Raw genomic sequence first — 20,590 nt, 5'->3', positions numbered from 1 at the left:
TGATCATTTATCAATGATGATAGCCGTATTGCCCTAAGACCGCATCTAAGCAAGTCTTGGGACAAGAAGTGACTGTTTCTACCATTACTGAGAATAGACTCTGTCCCTTGACATAAATGTCACCCACTTAAAAAATCAAGCAAATTGCACTTTATACATGACTATGAACATGTTTTGCTGGAACACTCAAATGCAAGCTTTGTTTTGGGAATGTTTCTGGTGCACATTCCTTTGAATAATTCTTCATTCTTTGTACAATATAATTTTACCAAATATTAAAATTACCTGTAGACTTATAAATATGAACTGTGGCTTAAATGGTCGTTTTCTTGGAAGTTAGTAACGTATTTGAAAATATACAGACTTAGCAGAGGTTGGGAAACACATTCTACTCTGTAGTGGTTATTTTGATTCTGTAGGACAGGTGAATTGTTACTCAAACAATTGCAAGTACAGCAGACTGTTTTCTTACTATTCTGGGCTGTCCTCTGGCTATTTTGTTTGACCCATTTAAAGTATAGCAGTCTATTTTAAATATTCAGTTTTTCACCTCATTTTTATTTAGTTTTAGTAAATTTGTCCTTGTCGGTTGTAGTTGCAAAGAACAAGAGTGTCTATTTTTCCTTATATGAACCTAAAGGAGCAATGTGGAATATTCTTATAAGGTCCTTACAAAATAAATCCACAAAACAAAGAAGGTAGGGGAAAAGAAGCATGTGGGGTAACTTATTCTGTAGCAGGTTGTATTTTGATGCCTCTTCAAAAAATAACATGTCCTATAATATGCAGTTTTCAGCAGCTGGAAAAAGGCTTGACTATAGAGAGTGAGCTGCTGCTTGCTTTTTGTATTTTTCCAGAGATAAATGCAGAGCCAATAGTGTTAAACTAGCTGGGCCAAAAAAAAAAAAAAAAAATGCTGTGAAAGCACATTTATATTACAATGGGGTCTTCAAATGACATGAATACACTTTTTGTTGGTGTTGATCTTCAGTGGTACCACTAGTCAATTGATAATCTTCATTGTGCCTTGGTATTCCAAGATTTATATTATGGTTCATACATGCCCTCAGTTCTAGGGACACCTGAAATACAGCGCTATGGAGAGGCTCAATGGCATGGTGGAAAAATGACTTCTGAAACTGACTCTTCTTGCCTTTGTTAGTCACTGTTAATTTACAAACCTTTGTGTTTGTTCTAAATGGTCTTCCAGAATGAATAAATCCTCCCCTTTACTGGGTTCACTGAGTACATGAGCCTTGGCAAGTCGGTCAAATATTCCATTATGACCAAAGTTGATAAAAATTGTTCTTAAAAGCTTTAATATAAATTAAATACATTTTTCTTAATAAAAAACATGTTTAAAATTGAACTTGAAATTGTTAGCCTGTGTTGAGGCCTAAATTTACTATAAGCTATTAAAATAATTTCAATAAAAATATGCTGCATAAATGAGCCCTCAAATTTTAATGAATTAAAGGTGCTGCTTTTTTAGTTATACAGAATCTGGGGGAAAATATCTTTAACCTCTTAGGGCAACTCAAGCTTTATATATGTCATGTCTTGTATTTCATTAAGTATATATTTGCTGTCTTGGCAATGGAGTGAATGCTGTCCTTTTTTCCCCCCCCTTCCCCCCCCCCCTCCCAGATATAGGAACTTTCTGTTGGGCAGAAAAGCTTTTGCCTTAAATTACCGTATATACTCGACCATAACCGGTTCGTTTATAAGCTAACCCCCTCCCCCCCGATGGATAAGTAAAAATGGAAAATTTTTATAACCTATTCATAAACCGATCCTATAATTCAGGGATCAGCAAACTTTGGCTCCTGGACCATCAGGATAAGCTGCTGGTGGGCCGAGATGGTTTGTTTATCTCAAGCGTCCGCAGGCACGGAGGTAAACCTAAGTAAACAAAGTGTCCCTGGCTGGAGCTGCTCCGGCGGGCCAGACCAGGCAGCACGACCACAGTCTTCCAGCCCCGGAGCTGCAGATGCCTTGGAGGCGGGGGGGGAGAGCAGCATGGCCAGAAGCGGAGAGATTCTGGCCCCGCCTCTTCCCTTCTGGCTGTGCTGCCTCTCCTTGCTAATTCTGTTGGGGGGAGGGGCTGTGTCCCACCTCTCCCTCTCTATACCCGTTCATAAGCTGACCCCCTTTTCTGGTGCTTCCCATTTTTACTAAAAAAAATTCGGCTTATGAACGAATATATACGATACTTTTGGTTTAACTTTTTCTAGCAAGTGTATAGAGAAAACATTTGTTTTGGACTAGTTAGCTGGAAGTTGAGTCACAGGTTGGAAGAGGAAAACAAGTTTTCTTGCTTTTTCAACTCCCAATCTAAGAATAAAAAACAGGTTGGGGAGAAAATGAGATCTGCTAGTTCTCAAAAGGACATGGGGCCAGATTTTCAAAGGGTTTAAGCATCTACAGATGCAGGCAGGTCTCCAGTGGGACCTTCAAACCTCCTTAGCAGGATAGATGCTTAACTACCATTGATTTTGATGGCAGTTGGGCACCTTGTCCTGCTTGGGCACTTTTGAGAATCCCATTAGGCACCTGTCTGCATCTTTAGGCACTTGGATACCTTCGAAAATCTGGCCCACGGTGACCAGAAACAAGCTATCAATTCACTATCTACAGCCTTTGCTTAATAAAGCAGTGTTAAATTGAAATTTGATACTTTATGTATCTAGCAAACTTAATTTTAAAATGCTTTTTTATACATTTTAACTGAATTCCAGTTTCCATTCAAATGTTGCGTGACACAAATTGAGAGTAAAAAAATTACCTAGTAAATAAGAAATGCATCATCCACCGTTTTTTATCATAAAAAATGTAAAAATTAAGAATTTGAATACGTGTTTTAAGCATATAACTGTTTAAACGTATAGGGATCATATACCCTCTCAGTTAGCAAAAAATAGCAAATTTGGTTGCAAATCAACTGTTAATGGTTATATCAACCAATGAGAGTGAATCTTGCTTTAGGAAAATAACTGAAAAGTTTCATATACAAAATACAATTAATATCAATGTAAATCAAAGTTTCCTGTTTGCTGATTTAAATCATGATTAAAGTCGGTTACTTAAAATCACTTTGTAAATCAATCCACCCTGTGGTAGGCCTCCGATTCTTGTGCGGTATCTTTCTGCATGCAATAGATTGTTGAGGAATACTACAATTTTCCTAGGTACTTCAGTTGAAAATTGGAGCTGTTAGCACTGTGTGTGTTGACAGCTTTCATAACACTGTTTAGAGCTTTGAGTAGTGTGTAAAAAATCAATTTATATCAATGAAGCTGGCAGATTATCATAACTGTAGATGCTCCTGGAAACAAGAGGAACCAGCATCATGTGACCACCGGCAGGTGTACTGCAGACTGCAATTTGAGAAGTGTATTTGTCTCTGTATTTTCATTAATACGGATACTTCTGTTAATACAGGGAATACCTAAAACATTGCATATACCTTTATCATTATCTAGTGACAACTAACTCAACATTTAGCTTAAAATATACTGGTCTGTTTCACCTCTGCTTTTATAGGTGGGGATGGGTTAATTTAAATAAATGCTATTTCTATGTTGATGAAAATGTGTATGCCAAGTATATAAAAATCTTGAAAGTAAAACTTCAGAAGGAAAGCTATAATAGAAACACTAGAAGACCCTTAGATTTGTAGCACTTTATAGTTGTTATAAGGTCTGGCTATTCCTACCTGACTGCATGTACTTTTCCTTTTTTTTCTTCGCCCTTTAAAGTATGGCTGTTGATTAATCGCTGTTAACTCATGCAATTAACTCAAAAATTAATTGCGATTAATCGCACTGTTAAACAATAGAATACCAATTGAAATTTATTAAATATTTTGGGATGTTTTTCTACATTTCAAATATATTGATTTCTATTACAACACAGAATACAAAGTGTACAGTGCTCACTTTATATTTATTACAAATTTGCACTGTAAAAATAAACAAAAGAAATAGTATTTTTCAATTCACCTCATACAAGTATTGTAGTGCAGTTTTTTTATCGTGAAAGTGTAATTTACAAATGTAGATTTTTTTTTTTTTTTTTATTGGTTACATAGCTGCACTCAAAAACAAAAGAATGTAAAATTTTAGAGCTTACAAGTCCACTCAGTCCTACTTCTTGCTAAGACAAACTAGTTTGTTTACATTTATGGGAGATACTGCTGCCTGCTTCTTATTTACAATGTCACTTGAAAGTGAGAACAGGCGTTCGCATGGCACTTCTGTAGCCGGCATTGCAAGCTATTAACGTGCCAGATATGCTAAACATTCATATGCCTCTTCATGTTTCGACCACCATTCCAGAGGACACGCTAATGATGCGTGTTAAAAAAATAATGCATTAATTTTGTGACTGAACTCCTTGGGGGAGAATTGCATGTCTCCTGTTCTGTTTTACCCGCGTTCTGCCATATATTTCATGTTAATATAGCATTTTCAGATGATGTTCGTTTTAAAAACACTTTCACATCAGATTTAACAAAACAAAGAAGGTACCAATGTGAGATTTCTAAAAATAGGTACAGCACTCGACCCAAGGTTTAAGAATCTGAAGTGCCGTCCAAAATCTGAGAGGGACGAGGTGTGGTGCATGCTTTCAGAAGTCTTAAAAGAGCAACACTCAGATGTGGAAACTACAGAACTCAAACCACCAAAAAGAAAATCAACCTTCTGCTCGTGGCATCTGACTCAGATGATTAAAGTGAACATGGGTCGGTCTGTTCTGCTTTGGATCGTTATCGAGCGGAACCAGTCATCAGTATGGACGCATGTCCTCTGGAATGGTGATTGAAGCATGAAGGGACGTATGAATCTTTAGTGCATGTGGCACATAAAATATCTTGCAACGCTGGTAACAGTAGTGCCATGTGAACACCTGTTCTCACTTTCAGATGACATTGTAAACAAGAAGCATGCAGCATTATCTCCTGCAAATTGTAACCAAACTTGTTTGTCTGAGCAATAGGGTGACGTAGGACTGAGTGGACTTGTGGGCTCTAAAGTTTTACATTGATTTTTTTTTAATGCAGTTATTTTTTGTGCATAATTCTACATTTGTAAGTTCAACTTTTATGATGGAGATTGCACCACCTAATACAAGTACTTTAAATTGAAAAATACTACTTATTTATTTTTACAGTGCAAATATTTGTAATAAAAATAAAGTGAGCACTGTACACGTCATATTCTGTGTTTTAATTGAAATCAATATATTTGAAAATGTAGAAAACATACAAAAATATTGATATGGTATATTGTTTAACAGCGTGATTAATCACAATTAATTTTTTTAATCGCTTGACAGCCCTATTTTAAATTTTCAGGACAAGTCCGGGTATATGATATCTTAAGAGTCTGATGTAAAATGGTGCAGTGAACAGTTAAATTTGTCAATCTGGATTTGTGTTCAGGAGTCTTGACTAAAATTGTGTTAAATATTCAGAAATTTCATGTAGGTAGTATTTTCAAAATTATCTTTGTTATTGAGTAAACCTGATTTTAAATGCATAAGCTGAGGGTTTTGTATCATGTGCAGTAATTCAGAAGCATAGTTCTATATCATGCATTGAATACTTTGTGAAGTAGTTAACTATTGCAGTAATGACAGTTTTTGAATGGAGTCATTTACACTAACAAACCTTTTTCCCCCATCTTTCAGGTAATGTACAAACGAATCTTGCAGCAAGCAGGTTTTATACACTTTGCACAGCTTCAGTTCCTAGAAGCAAAAGAACTCTTCAGGTAATTTTGTGTTGACAAAATGAAAAACACTCATGTTAATCGTCTTTAAACAAGGTTACATGCTTGAATTTAAAGGCATTTCATAGGAATATTTTATGATGCAAGTGTAATACTGCTGTGGTAGAAATGGCTATAGTTGAAGAGGACCAAAATAATTTTGGAACAGCTTTATGATTGGATGAAGGGTAACCCATAATGTGTTAAGTTCATATTTTTGTACCATAACTGTAATTGACATAAAGTACTAGGGCCCTGATCCTGCAATCTAATCTCCACTGTGCCCATGTGGAGACCCACTGATTTCATGCCCATGCAGATCAGCTTCCAAGATCAGGGTCTGATGTAGCTTTTGTTCTGCTTTCTTAAATCTATTAAACGCCAAAATATGGCACAGTGTCCACTTAAAATACTTAAATTGTTGGGTAGGAGGTAGTGGAAGTGGAGATGTATTATTGCTCTTCAATTGAATAATTAGGAAGCAGTAACATTTCTGCATTAAGGTAAAATCAGTTGCAGGTTATATACTGGTGATACACAACTGGACTGTCAATTTTTCTATTAAGCTCTTTATATTCAGATTTGCCTTCTTAAACAGTGTTGGGTGTCTTACACAAGAACTACTTGCCATTTTTAAAAATCTCTACAACTTTTCCTGACTTTACTGTGACTTGGAAACAAAATGGCTGCTGACAATCTTGTTGCTCTGTTCTCATTCCATAAATGTGGTTAAAAATGATGCTGCTCACCCTATTGGCTGTTTTTTGTTGTTTTGTTTCTGCTGTCCGTGTCTCCTACATTTCTGAGACGCATAGGCTGTTCCCCTCTTTGTAATTCTGGAGACTTTTCACTGTTGCAATGAAGTCCTGGCTGTCCCCACCCCTTATTTGGCTTCGCACCAGAAATCATTCCAAAGCTGTATAGAAACTCCTGAAATATGATTTGTAAAACCTTAATGCCAACCAGTGAGTTATGTATAAAATGCTAATTGCCCTACAACTGTAGACAAAAAAAATTAAATGTTGTCCCTTGGCTAATGAACCCATGCCAAGGAGAATAGAATTGTGAGAAATGCTATCACAAAAAAGGAAATAAATGGGAAAGAAATTTCCCAACGTGCGGCCCAATGTTCCTAGGGTTTTGTGATGTATGGGGAGTAGTGAATATTTAGCAGGGAAGGATAAAGAAACAGAGTGAAATAGAGAAATCTCCTGAGGAAAATAAATGCCAGAACAGATGGCTTACTTTGCTCCTGAATCAGAGCAGTGCTCTGTACGTGAAGTGGCATTTATAGGCTCTACAGAGTGCAAATTATATCCTGACTGTTCAGTCACCCGATTTTTGCTGTGCTGGGCTCAGCGTTCAGACTTAGACCAGCATGTCAGGACACCCTCTCTCCAGAGGCGCTATGCAGAAAAGCTCAACTAGGAGTTGCTGAACACTTCAGGGAGAGAGTCTAAGGACAAGGAGGACTCCATCAGGGCAGCTCATATGGGAAGTCCCTAGCCAGAAGAGATCCCGAATACTCCCAATATGAAGAGTGTTGTCAGCTTCTTGCGAGGAAAGAAAGCAGGGCTGCTAAATAGTTCTTTTCTCCCAAAGATTAATTGAAGGATTCTTGTGAGGAGACTCCCATAAACAGTGAGACTAGGAGCCAGAAGGGGAGGACATTGGAAAAAGGCAAATATATTGTCCATATTTAAAAAAGGGAAGAAAAAGAACCCGGGGAACTACAGACCGGTCAGCCTCATGTCTGTCCCTGGCAAAATCATGTAGCAGTTCCTCAAGGAATCAGTTTTGAAGCACTTGGAGGAGAGGAAGGTGATAAGGAACAGTCAACATGGATTCACAAAGGGCAAATCATGCCTGACCAACCTGATTGCCCTCTATGATGAGATAACTGGCTCTGTGGATATGGGGAAAGTGGTGGATGTGATATATCTTAACTTTAGAAAAGCTTTTGATACAGTCTTCCACAGTATTCTTGCCAGCAAGTTAAAGTAGTATGGATTGGATGAATGGACTATAAAATGAATAGAAAGCTGGCTAGATTGTCGGGCTCAATGGGTAGTGATCAATGGCTTGATGTCTAGTTGACAGCCGGTATCAAGCGGAGCGCCCCAGGGGTTGGTCCTGGGGCCGGTTTTGTTCAACCTCTTTATTAATGATCTGAATGATGGGATGAATTGCACCTTCAGCAAGTTCGCAGATGACACTAAGCTGGGGAGAGAGGTAGATACGCTGGAGGGTAGGGATAGGATACAGAGTGACCTAGACAAATTGGAGGATTAGGCCAAAAGAGATCTGATGAGGTTCAACAAGGACAAGTGCAGAATCCTGCACTTAAGAAGGAAGAATCCCATGCACTGATACAGGCTGGGGACCAACTGGCTAAGCAGCAGTTCTGCAGAAAAGGACCTGGGGATTACAGTGGATGAGAAGCTGGACATGAGTCAGCAGTGTGCCCTTGTTACCAAGAAGGCCAACGGCATATTAGGCTATATTAGTAGGAGCATTGCCAGCAAATCGAGGGAAGTGATTATTCCCCTCTATTTGGCACCAGTGAGGCCACACCTGGAGTATTTTGTCCAGTTTTGGTCACCCCACTACAGAAGGGATGTGGACAAATTGGAGAGAGTCCAGCGGAGGGCAACGAAAATGATTAGGGTGCGGAGGCACGTGACTTACAAGGAGAGGCTGAGGGAACTGGGGTTATTTAGTCTGCAGAAAAGAAGAGTGAAGGGGGATTTGTTAGCAGTCTTCAACTACCTGAAGGGGGGTTCCAAAGAGGATGGAGCTCGGCTGTTCTCAGTGGTGGCAGATGACAGAACAAGGAGCAATGGTCTCAAGTTGCAGTGGGGGAGGAGGTCTAGGTTGGATATTAGGAAACACTATTTCACTAGGAGAGTGGTGAAGCACTGGAATGGGTTACCTAGGGAGGTGATGGAATCTCCATCCTTAACGGTTTTTAAGGCCCGGCTTGACAAAGCCCTGGCTGGGATGATTTAGTTGGTGTTGGTCCTGCTTTGAGCAGGAGATTGGACTAGATGACCTCCTGAGGTCTCTTCCAACCCTAATAGTCTATGATTCTATGTATCTAAAGGGCTCAACCTCTTATCAGGTGTCTTGAGCTGCAGAGTTACCTCACCTTGGCCACAGGCATGGAGTTACTCCTGCAAAATGGGGGAAAAGAGGCGCTGCCAGGAAACACAAAAGAGAATGAGTATAAAATATCTAAGTTTCCTATTCTTACTTAGACCCCACCTCCACTACTCAGGAGGAGGGAAAGCTTTCTGATTTGGTATCTCAGCAGGGCAAGGGGAGGAAAATGTTATCTCCTGATAAATTTGATACTGCAGGAAAATGGCATCTTCCATATAGATCTAATCAAATGTGGCAGTAGATAGGAAGATTAAGTTCAAACACCTGCCAAATCCCATCCTGAGACAGGAATTCGCTTCCCCCTTCTTTTGAAGACATAATCAGGGATGAATGGGATGAATGGGAATGCCCTGACAAGGGAAAACATAGGAGCAGGCATGCACTTAGGTACCGTAAGATGCAAGAGCCAAAAAATGCCATTAAGAAATACTGAAAGTAGATGCTGTGATGGCATCGTAGCAAAGGATATGATGGTCACATTGAAAGGGGTTTCTCTCCCAAAGAGACAACTGGAAGAAAGATGGAGGTCACCTTTAGTAAGGACTTTGAGCCTTAGTTGGGTGCTCCGAGCATCCCTAGCCACTATCTGTTTTATGAGAGCTATGGTCTCTTGGCTAGATGACGTACAAGTTTTGGATGACGAGGCCCATCCTGACTTCAGTTCTGCCCTTACAAAAATATCCCTAGCAACACCTTTCATTTCAGACACCTCAGCTAGGTGCCACATCTGATCCTGGACTGCAGTTGCTCACACCAGACAAACCCTGTGCTCATCCAAATTCATAGGCTTTCCCCTTTCTGGAGAAAAAATTGGATAAGATAGATGCAAAAGGAGCATCCAAACCAAAGCAGACCCTCCCATCTCCATAGTACCTCAAAGGCATTACAAGCCCAACAACAGGGAGAAAAGCTCCTTTTGTTCATCCACATCACAGAAGTACCAAAAGGAAGATGTCAGGTAAGTCATGGGAAAACCATGCATCACGGGTCAAAAGCAGAGGTGATTGCAATGTATGGACTTCGCTATGGTACCAAAAGACTGTGCATCTGTCCTGATTTGAATCTAGGAGACAGAATATCCCACTCCTCAGAAGGATGGTGTCTCTCAACAATATCCCTAAGAACTGGTTCCCTCAGAAGGACTGTATTGCTTTTATATCCAAAAGGCATGATTTCAGTCAGACCCATCTAGTGTTTAATAGGATTGCCAGATCGGGTGATTGGATGGAGTGGGGCCTTCTGGTTTCTTATGCGATGGTCATAATTCCACATCAAGTTTCCAGAAATTTCTGTTGACGGTTTGGAACTGCACACCATTATGCATGCAAGAGTGGGTGCTGGTTCCAGTCCAGTTACTGGAGTCTCAGATGTTGGACAATCCCAGGGAAAGTCCACTGTCTGGTCTTTGTGTCTGCTCTGTGGTCCCTCTGGTACTCCTGAAGGATGCCAGCCTATTGGGGTGAAGAGCACATCTGGGTCCCAGAACAGTGCGGGGCACATGGAGCTCCATTGATAGGAATGAGAGCATTAGCCTTGTGGAAGTGAGTGGTGAAGCTTGTCCTGTGAAGGTTCCAGAGCCACCTCGTGAATCCTGTTCTATTCTGGTCCAGTCGGACAGCAGCGGCATGCTAGCAAACCTCAACAAACAAGGGAGAACTCAGAGGTGGATCTTATGCTTGGAAGTAATGGAATGGACTGAGGAGAAACTAGTTCGATAAGAGTAATAGAAAGTGAGAACAAAACGAGAAGGCAGACTGACTCAGCAGATGCACCATCAACAACTCATCATGTCTGAATCTGGACATCTTCAAACTGATCTCATGGAAGTATGGCTTCCCAGCAGTTGATCTGTTTGGCAGTCACAAAATGGAAAGCTATCAAAGTACTTCATTACAGAAGCAGATTCCAGGTGGCTGGGGATAGACACTGGTGGCTGAAAGGCTTGCTTTAAGCATTCCCACTGTGATGGTTGTAGAGCTGCTGTGTATTAATCTATGAATAATATGTAATATTGTAAGTGACTTAGTAAGGTCAAAACACTATGTAATTATAGAGTTCTTAGAATTTCCAATATGAATGTACTGATCTAACTTAATAGCGGGTTGTGGGAAGAGCAAACAAGACAGTCACCCAATAGATCTGACACCCCAACATGCACTTGAAAGACAGTAAATGGCTCAAGCTGTTAGCTTCAAGAATGCAATATCCAGTCTCTCATAGGTTGCAAACCTTATTTTGCCAAAGCTGGGAAGCTAGAAATCAAACATTCCAGAGTTACTCTAAGAGCGAGAACGGGGTTGATTGACAGAAACTGTCTAGGGAGCTAGGCTGAGTGTGAGAGAGAGAGAGAGACTCTGAAGAGGGAGTCTTAAGCAGTAAGGTCTTCACAGATCTAGCAAATGGTAGGCCTTTGGGAAAAGCTAGATATGCATATTATCTATTTTTATTAGAGCAATCAAGAGATTAAAAAAATCAATCGTGATTAATCGCACTGTTAAAAAAATTGTGATTAGTCATGCTGTTAATAGAATACCATTTACAGTATTTAAATATTTTTGGCTGTTCTCTACATTTTCAAATATATTAATTTCAATTACTACACAATACAAGTGTACAGTGCTCACTTTATATTTATTTATTACAAATATTTGCACTGTAAAAAAAAAAAGAGAAATTGTATTTTTTTTAATTCCCCTAATACAAGTAATTCAATTTACCACCATTCCAGAGGATATGCGTCCATGCTGATGACTGGTTTTACTCAATAATGATCCAAAGCAGAGCGGACCGATGCATGTTAACTTCCATCATCTGAGTCAAATGCCACCAGCAGAAGGTTGATTTTCTTTTTTGATGGTTCAGGTTCTGTATTTTCTGCATCTGAGTGGTGCTCTTTTAAGACTTCTGAAAGCATGCTCCACACCTAGTCTCTCTCAGATTTTGGATGCACTTCAGATTCTTAAACCTTGGGTTGAGTGCTTTAGCTATTTTTAGAAATCTCTTTGCCTTCTTTGCATTTTGTCAAATCTGCTGTGAAAGTGTTCTTAAAACAAACGTGTTTTGGGTCATCATCTGAAACTGCTAGAACATGAAATATATGGCAGAATGCAGGTAAAACAGAGCCAGAGACATACAATTCTCCGCCTATGAGTTCAATCAGAAAATTAATTAATGGATTAATTTTTAATGAGTGTCATCAGCATGGAAGCATGTCCTCTGGAATGGTGTCTGAAACATGAAGGGGCATATAAATGTTTAGCATGTCTGGCATGTAAATATCTTGCAGTGCCAGCTACAACAGTGCCATGCGAACGCCTGTACTCACTTTCAGGTGACATAAATAAGCGGGCAGCATTATCTCCCATAAATGTAAATGAACTTGTTTAGCGATTGGCTGAACAAGGAGTAGGACTGTGTGGACTTGTAGGCTCTAAAGTTTGACATTGTTTTGTTTTAGAGTGCAGTTTTGTAACCCAAAAAAAAAAAAAATCTACATTTGTAAGTTGCACTTTCACAATAGAGATTGCACTACAGTACTTGTATGCGGTGAACTGAAAAATACTATTTCTTTTGTCATTTTTACAGTGCAAATATTTGTAATAAAAAATGTAGTGAGCACTGTACACTCTGTATTTTGTTGCAATTGAATCAATATATTTGAAAATATAGACATCCAAAAATATTTAATTTCAACAGGTATTCTATTTAATAGTGTGATTAAAATTGCAATTAATTTTTTGAATCACAATTAAATTTTGAGTTAATCATGTGTGTTAACTGTGATTAATCAGCAGCCCTAGTTTAAATGAATTATTACTCCTCAGAGTTCTGTGTTAATGTGCCTAGTATGCCTAGTAAGGAATCTATTTGTCAAAAAATATTTCCTGAATCTTTTTTGTTGTCTGCATTGTTACAGACATAGTTGCTGACAGGTATTTTGAAATAAATTACCAAAATAATTGAAACTGGTGTGATTATATTGTGGTGGTTTGACAAAATATGCAGAATTTTGAAGAATTTTTAATTTTTTGGTGCATGATTCCCCTGGAGTAAAAGAGGCTGAGGTTTTCAGAAATTGTATCAGATCGCTGTACTTCAAACATAAATACACTTCTTCCATTACTTCACAAGATAAAAGATGAGAGAAGTAATTTAGAATGAGACTTAGCAGCCCCTGTTGTTTGTGAGCATTCTGCTTCCATTTCTGAAGGTTTACAGTATTTCTGTTCTGTCCAGTAGAGTGTCTGGAAGTGTGGAAACCAAAACAAAAATGGTCCAGTCATCCCATCAGTACGGTTGCAACTCTAATTTACTTCAGTTGGGTCCTCAAAACTTAGTGCAGTCTTCTGAGGGACTTTTCTGTTCTTTCTGGATCTGCTCTATGAATATTAGCTTTGTTTAAACTTGTGTCCAAATCTGACTCCTGTCCCAAGCATTGAAACCTTAACAGTATAAGTCAGACAGATGTTTTAGACATCCTGAGGTGCTCTACAAATCTGAACATATGCAGTAACTTCTTCTCCTAGCCAGACTTTTTACTCTCAAAATATCCTTCAGGAATATTTTCAGCCTTGGCTGAAGGAGCATCTCGAAGAAAAACAAGGCTTCTGTTAGCACAGGCAGCACTCTTTCAACATTGGTAATTCATTCATTGTAACTCAAGTGGGTTTTAACACTCTAGAGGTCTGTACTTAGTCTGCCGTACACAACATATAGTTGTGTATCTATAAATAGCTGTTCATTTAATCAATCTTTGTTTTCTTGACTCTTTACCATATGTTGGCAACCACCCTCTCCATTCCACATACAAAATTTCTTTTAAAGCATAGAGGTCTCCCTGAGGTTCTCTCTTTTTGAAGAAGGGCAAATTTAGTTGCTGCTGAAAGGTGCCAGGTGGACTGTCCATAGGACAAGTCACCTTTATCTACAGAACACATACTGTACTGGTGGTTTCATTGTGCCTCAGCCCTGTGTGAGAGGATAGTTGAATGCATCCAGAGACCAGCACAAATAATATAAAGTAGTAGTCCCCTAAGAGCTGGACTGGGGCCACCAACTAATTTCACATTGGCCACAGCTGTCAGATGTTAATTTGTCAGTACTTACCTGAGATGGATTATACCAGTCACCAAGAAGTGAAAAGCTGATCGTCCCCTGACTAGTCCCTTTGAAGCATGAAGTTCTCATGCCCTGGGACACACACATCGAATGACACAAGAATTCGCCCGTAGAACTAGAAAAATCCCCTCATTTGTTCTGGGGGAAATGTCTCTAATAGTAAGATTAATAAAAATAACTTTCAAAAATGGACAGTTTAAATGTCGTCTTTGTACTGAAAAGCCTATGTGCAGACAACCTCAGTATGGCTTTTTTTGTGTGTGCCTATGTATACTTTTTCTTTCTTTTTTGCTTCATTTAGTTTGACACTGTAATTGCAGAAGCGGCCAGCTGGATGTCCGGGAGCTGATCTCTCTTTACCCCTTCCTGTTGCCTACTTCCTCTTCATTCATACGATCTCATCCGCCTCTTCACGAGTATGCTGATTTAAACCAGCTGACCCAAGGGGACCAGGAGAAGATGACTAAGTGCAAACGATTCCTCATGAGTTATTTGAATGAAGTCCGCAGCACTGAAGTTGCAAATGGCTACAAGGAAGACATTGATACAGCTTTGCTCAAGCTGTATGCAGAGGCTAATCATGAAAGCCTTCTGGATCTACTGGTCTCGGAGAATTTCTGTCTTCTAACAGACAGTGCTGCCTGGCTGGAGAAACACAAAAAGTGAGACATTTCATTAGATCACCAGCTCTGGGGTGGGAGTGGGAGAAAGGTTTTGTTTTTGGTCTGTACATTTACCAGTCACTTAAGGATTTGAATCCATTTCTCTAGATGTCCCAGTCAGACGAGGCTCACTTTAGTTTGTGGTGTTGGTGTATGCACAAATGGCAAAACAGCATACTTGACTATTTGTTTTAAGAGATGGACTGGAATGTCTGGGTGGAGTTGAAGCTCAAACTTGAGGTGCATTGGCAGAGCTGTGTGTAGGGAGCTTGCAAGCCAGCAATTTTATGCTGGTTCAGGCAAGTAAGATTTGAACTTTTCATAATTAACAAGCTTGAAAATGAAAACTTTGGCGGGGGAAATATTCCCCTTGAGGTTAGGAAGCTGTTTGATTGCCTGATCCCTAGGTGTTTCTAGGCTTAAAGGACCTCAGCTGTTATTTGATAATTTGTAGTAGTAGTAGGGTTGCCAACTTTCTAATAACACAAGCGAACACCCCTTTCCCTTCTTCAAGGCCCTGCCCCTGCTCGCTCTATTCCTCCCTCCTTCCGTCGCTCACTCTTCCCCACCCTCACTCACTTTCACCGGACTGGGGCAAAGGGTTGGGGTGCAGAAGGGGCTCCAGGCTGGGCCAGGGGGTTAGGTTTGTGGGAGGTGTCCAGGTTCCCAGCAGCGCTTACCGAGGCTCTCAGGAAGCGGCCGCCAGGTCTTTGCAGCCTCTAGGGACCTGGTGGCCGCTCCCCGGGGCCACACAGAACTAGGGCAGACAGGGAGCCTGCCTTAGCCCCGGGTCAGCAGTGCCTCTTTTCGAACGGGCGTTCCGGTCGAAAACCGGACACCTGGCAACCCTAAGTAGTAGTTAAAACTAAATGACTTATACAGTATTGAACAAATGATAGAGTGACTGGTATGACCCTTTGTGATCTGAGAGACAGTGTGACAATTAAAAGCGGAACGATAAGAATAAAATGTTTCTTTGTTGTTGAGATGTCTTGCGCTGGGAGAAAAGACACCTTAGTACATGAACAGAACTACTTTTAAGTTGAATTCTAATTAAATCTATAGTTACATTATTTAGTAGTTAACTTTAAAACTACTAGTTTATTCACTGGTCAGAAACTTCATGTTTGAATTCTGAAATCTGATATTGGTTTTCCTGCTGGTGCTTCCACTGAATTGAGAAAGGAAGAACAGTTATGAGAGCCCCAAAGGGGTTTATTTTGGAATACCTTAGAAGGGGGGAGGACCCAGAAGAGAATAAAAAAAGTAGAGACTCAAGTGCTTGACATTCAGCACTGTTCAGAAAACTGTATACAGTAAATGTACCCATAAGTGTGAAAGCTAACTTTAAGCAATGTCTGCACCTTTCTCTATTTTTTTTCCCTCTCAGACATCCAAAAATATATTTCGCAATAGTATAACATAGGATAGGCTGGACTGGAAGTCTCAGTTGTGATTTTCATTGGATTTAAGAGTGTTTTACTGTTTCAATTGTCCAACAAATCCACTTGATGACAAAGACTTTACATGACTAATTTTAGTTGGAATGAATATGAAAGGCAGAATTTTAAACCCACGGAAATAGGCATTATAATGGAAACAATGGAGAGCCATACTATAGTAGAACAAATTTTATAACAGAACTCTTGTTCTGAACTGCGTATTGCTGTGTCTTGACACTAATCTACATTGCAGTAAAGAAAATCAGATTTGTTTTTTAAAGAGGAGGTAGAGTTTTATAAATACTATAGTGTAAAAAAGAGATTTTGGTTGACCAGCAGCTGTTAATGAATTAGAATTGCTCCACTGATACTTAATATAGAACTTTGTGGATAGGTGAATTCTAAAATGAAGGAAAGCATGACATGTATGAAGACAATAAACCACTGCTCTTTATCCTTTGCAATTTGTACCATATTTAAAGTGATGAAGAGGATCTAAGAACTTAAATGTTCATACATTTTTTAAAATACAGGTATTTTGCACTTGGACTCCTGTATCACTACAATGGTCAAGATGCTGCAGCACTTCAGGTTAGAATGACAAATCAGTATTTAATCAAGATGGTATAATAAAGCTTTTGTTAGTTCCTTCATAAACCACCCTGGAAATGTGTCTAAGTAACTTCTAATTTCAAAATTTGGCATATATCCACAGCAGGATGAACTTTCTCTTAAAACCTAATTCCTCAGCCTGGTTAAAATGTTAGAGAAATACAAAGTCACATAAGTGATTATTAAAAAAAATATTTTCAAGATAAACTTTTATACCTTAATAATTCTTAGCCAGAATTATGATGGGTTTTAATGGACATAAAAATCCCAAGTGTGTGTACTTACCCTAGTTACTGTTGTGATCATATCTGTGCATCTTCAGCTAGAAGCATTTAAATGTTCTCAGTCTCTGACAGGAACCTCTCATACTGAAGAACTATCTTGGTAATTTCTTTAGAAGATAGTCCCTTCAGTAGATTGTAAAGATGTCTTAAGTAGCTTGTGTTTTTCTGTTTTCTTGGGATATGGTTGTTTCCTAGATTTAAATAAACTTTAACTTACATATATTTGACTAAGTAAATGAGGCAGGTAGTCACCTGAGTGATCCTGGGCGGAAAAGCAGCCTCTGGATATGCTGTGGTGTTTAATTGTGCATCAACAAAAAACGTTCCAATATTTCACAGCCATATTTATTCATTTAAGAAGTTTTTTCCTATGTTCTGGTATTTCCTATAAGGGTTTAATCCCTTCTTCAGGGTCTCAATCAATGCCCATTAAAGTTAATGGTAAGACTGGTCAGGTCCTTGGTGCAGAAATGAGGTGGTGTAGGGTGAGCAAAATCATTCAGCAGATAACTTCTGAACCCAGTAATGCACCTGATAGGTGCTGGCACTGGGGGTGCTGCCACACCCCCTGGCTTGAAGTGATTGCCATTATATACACCTCTACCCCAGTATAACGCTGTCCTCGGGAGCCAAAAAATCTTACTGTGTTGTAGGTGAAACCGCGTTATATTGAACTTGCTTTGATCCTCCGGAGCATGCAGCCCCGCCCCCCCAGAGCGCTGCTTTACGAATTCGTGTTATATCGGGTCGTGATATATCGGAGTAGAGGTGTACATGGTTTACAGTTTGGTTAAATGGCTCTTAGCACCCCCACTATAAAAATTATTCCAGCACCCCAATTCCCATGAAATAGTGTCTGCCAGCTACTTAGCCTGGTTCTGACAAACTTGTATGAACTCAAGTAAATGTGGTAAGTTGATTGCAGCTGCTAGGCAAACTAATACACTTCGGCAAGTTCTGCGTTTAGGAACAAAATGAGCATTAAAGAAAATAAGGTTGCTTTTTACTAAATTGCTGTCTGATTAAGCTATTTTGAACCTGTGCTAGAATATTAAGAGCAGGATTCAAGTAGAAACCAGAAGCTGAATGTAACTTTAGAGCAAAGAGAGCAAATTCCAAACTGATACTGTGAAAAAATATTTCCTTGCATATAATTAGACTGTGCAAGTCACTGAGGCCAAGAACTTTAGCAACATTCAAAAAAGGATATCCAGAGTTAGTGCTAACAAATGTTAAAGGAATATTAAACCTCCGTGTTTCAGGATTTAAGCTAATCTCTAAGCTTTAGGGACTAGGATAAGGGATGAGAGAGAGAGAGAGTGCGCATGTGCATGCACTGAACTCAATAGGAACCAAGAACCAGGGAAAGATGTACAATTGTAATAATGTTGCTGTAATTTTTTAATTGAGCAGTAGACTTGGTATAAGATTTTAAGTATATTAAAGGCAAACTCTTAAGAAGTTTAATTCTTCTACACTTTTTCTGTTTCAGTTCTGGGTGAAAATAGTTAATGGAGACGTTCAAGATTCTACACGTTCGGACCTCTATGAATATATAGTAGACTTCCTTACCTTCTGCTCAGACCAAGAACTAGTGTGGAAGTATGCTGAATGGGTTTTACAGAAAAGTGAGGAGGTTTGTGATTGTATCCCTTCTTAAAAAAAAAAGTTATAGAAAAAAATTTCTTCCCTTTCATGTTTCCCACCCCTCTAAATCTTTCAGTCTTAACTATCGCCGATCTAATTTGTTTGATGAAAGTGCTTCATTTCAGAATTTGCAGATGTCTACTGTGAAAAATAGATTTAAAAACAATATTAAGCTGTCATCTTAAATAATGGAAGAAATGACATTTTGCATGCTAAAGGGGATTTATATTGGAGTTTTGCTTCATATTAATAAGGATTGTTTTTGTGTGTTTGAAGATTAAAACACAAGCTGATGTCTCATGTTAGTAGTTCAGTACTGGTAGTATTCCATTGCTCTAAAGGGCTGCAGAAGTGGTGACGTGTGTGGGAAAGTGGGGTAAGCAACCTTTTTCTCTTGGCAACATCTATGCTGCTTCAGGAGTTAGATGGCTTATGCTCTTTACCAACAAAATCCAAGTGCATCATTTCTGTAATATCCACGAGTATTTAGTACTCCAGTCTAAATGCCAACTGAGTGCTTGTGCTAGAAAATGCACAAGTCGCAGCCTTTGTCCCATGGAATTTACCATCTAAATAGATTCTAGTTATTTCTGAATTAAGGCATTGTTGTTCCATCTACTATTTAGCATGTAGACTTAACTGATACTGAAACCAGCCTCCTGGATCTGTACTGTCGTAGTATCAGGAGCATGGTATTTAATGCCACAATTAGTAAATCTTGTTGATTGTAGCCATTATAAAAGCTTTTTAATTACCTTTACTTAAAGGAATCCAGAGATAAGGTTGAAAATCTGAGCTGACATTCTGACCTTTGACTCTTCCTTTTTTGCCTTGTCCTTTGTGGTATTTCATATTTTATTATGCTTCTCTCACATTCATGTCCTGGAATGAAAAGTATTTGTTTGAAAAGGTCCCTACCACAAAAGGCTTACAAACTGGGCAATGTATCGACTCTGAATTGGGGCAGAAGGTATATGATGCATCAAGAAGCAGTGACTGAGCAGCCCAGTTCAGTATGTTTTGTTAATCCATTATTTTTGCATAGTCTGTGTTCTGGATATTTTGTATTTGATTTCTTAATTTAATCATTAACAAAAAAGTGAATGCTTAAAACAAAAAATAAAGATGTCGTCTGACTTCCTCAATGCAACTAACTTGTCATAGGTTGGAGTACAGATTTTTACGAAAAGGCCTTTGGAAGACCAGATTTTTACGAAAAGGCCTTTGGAAGACCAGGGGAAAAACAGCTTTAATCCAGATAACGTCATGAACTGCCTTAACAAATACCCCAAGTCACTTGTTAAATATCTGGAGTACCTAGTCTTGGATAGAAAAATAGAGGTAAGCTCTTCAGAAATACCACAAAAAAGGTTGATTCAGTGTACAAGCTGGGATACCTCAAATGGAGAGCCTGAAGTAGACAATTAGACTTCATAAGTGTTTCTTGGCAAATTTGAACATTTTGTACAATGAGTTTTAAGTTTACCCAGAAGGTAGAGAAAGAGAGGATGATCTTATGACTAGAGTGTAACCATGGGAATAAGGAGATCTGGCTTCCATTCCCAGTTCTGCAACATTGTGCTTCTGTAATATTGTGCAAGTCACTTAACCTCTCTGACACTTTCTCCATCTCTGGACAAGGTATGCTTTCCTGCCTCATTGGTGAGGCTTAAATCATTTATGGGAAGTACTTTGAAATCTTCAGATGGAAGGAGCTATGGAAGTGCCATCTATTATTAAGGCTAAGACTTTGTCACGGATATTTTTAGTAAAAGTCAGGGACAGGTCACGGACAATAAAGAAAATTCACGGAAGCCCATGACCTGTCCCTGACTTTTACTAAAAATATCCATGACAAAATGGGGAGCCCTTGGGAACTCCGGGGCCCCCTA

The 20,590-nt window shown here is 39.1% G+C and overlaps 1 protein-coding gene across 3 annotated transcripts in view; it reads left to right on the top strand.

Moving 5' to 3' along the window:
• The window catches only part of TGFBRAP1 (transforming growth factor beta receptor associated protein 1), a 61,090-nt gene that overhangs the window by 34,380 nt on the left and 6,120 nt on the right, over nt 1–20,590 (top strand). For all 3 annotated transcript variants that reach the window (XM_034758040.1, XM_034758038.1, XM_034758039.1), the window contains exons 5-9: nt 5,692–5,774; nt 14,372–14,713; nt 16,689–16,746; nt 18,544–18,687; nt 19,863–20,039. In XM_034758040.1, coding sequence (XP_034613931.1) covers nt 5,692–5,774; nt 14,372–14,713; nt 16,689–16,746; nt 18,544–18,687; nt 19,863–20,039 — 804 coding nt within the window. The remainder of the gene's footprint in view (nt 1–5,691; nt 5,775–14,371; nt 14,714–16,688; nt 16,747–18,543; nt 18,688–19,862; nt 20,040–20,590) is intronic.

Source organism: Trachemys scripta, chromosome 1 (genome assembly GCF_013100865.1).
Source record: "Trachemys scripta elegans isolate TJP31775 chromosome 1, CAS_Tse_1.0, whole genome shotgun sequence".
NCBI lineage: Eukaryota > Metazoa > Chordata > Testudines > Emydidae > Trachemys > Trachemys scripta.
The sequence above is the reverse complement of the archived record's forward strand: the minus strand, read 5'-3'. Positions and strand labels throughout refer to the sequence as shown.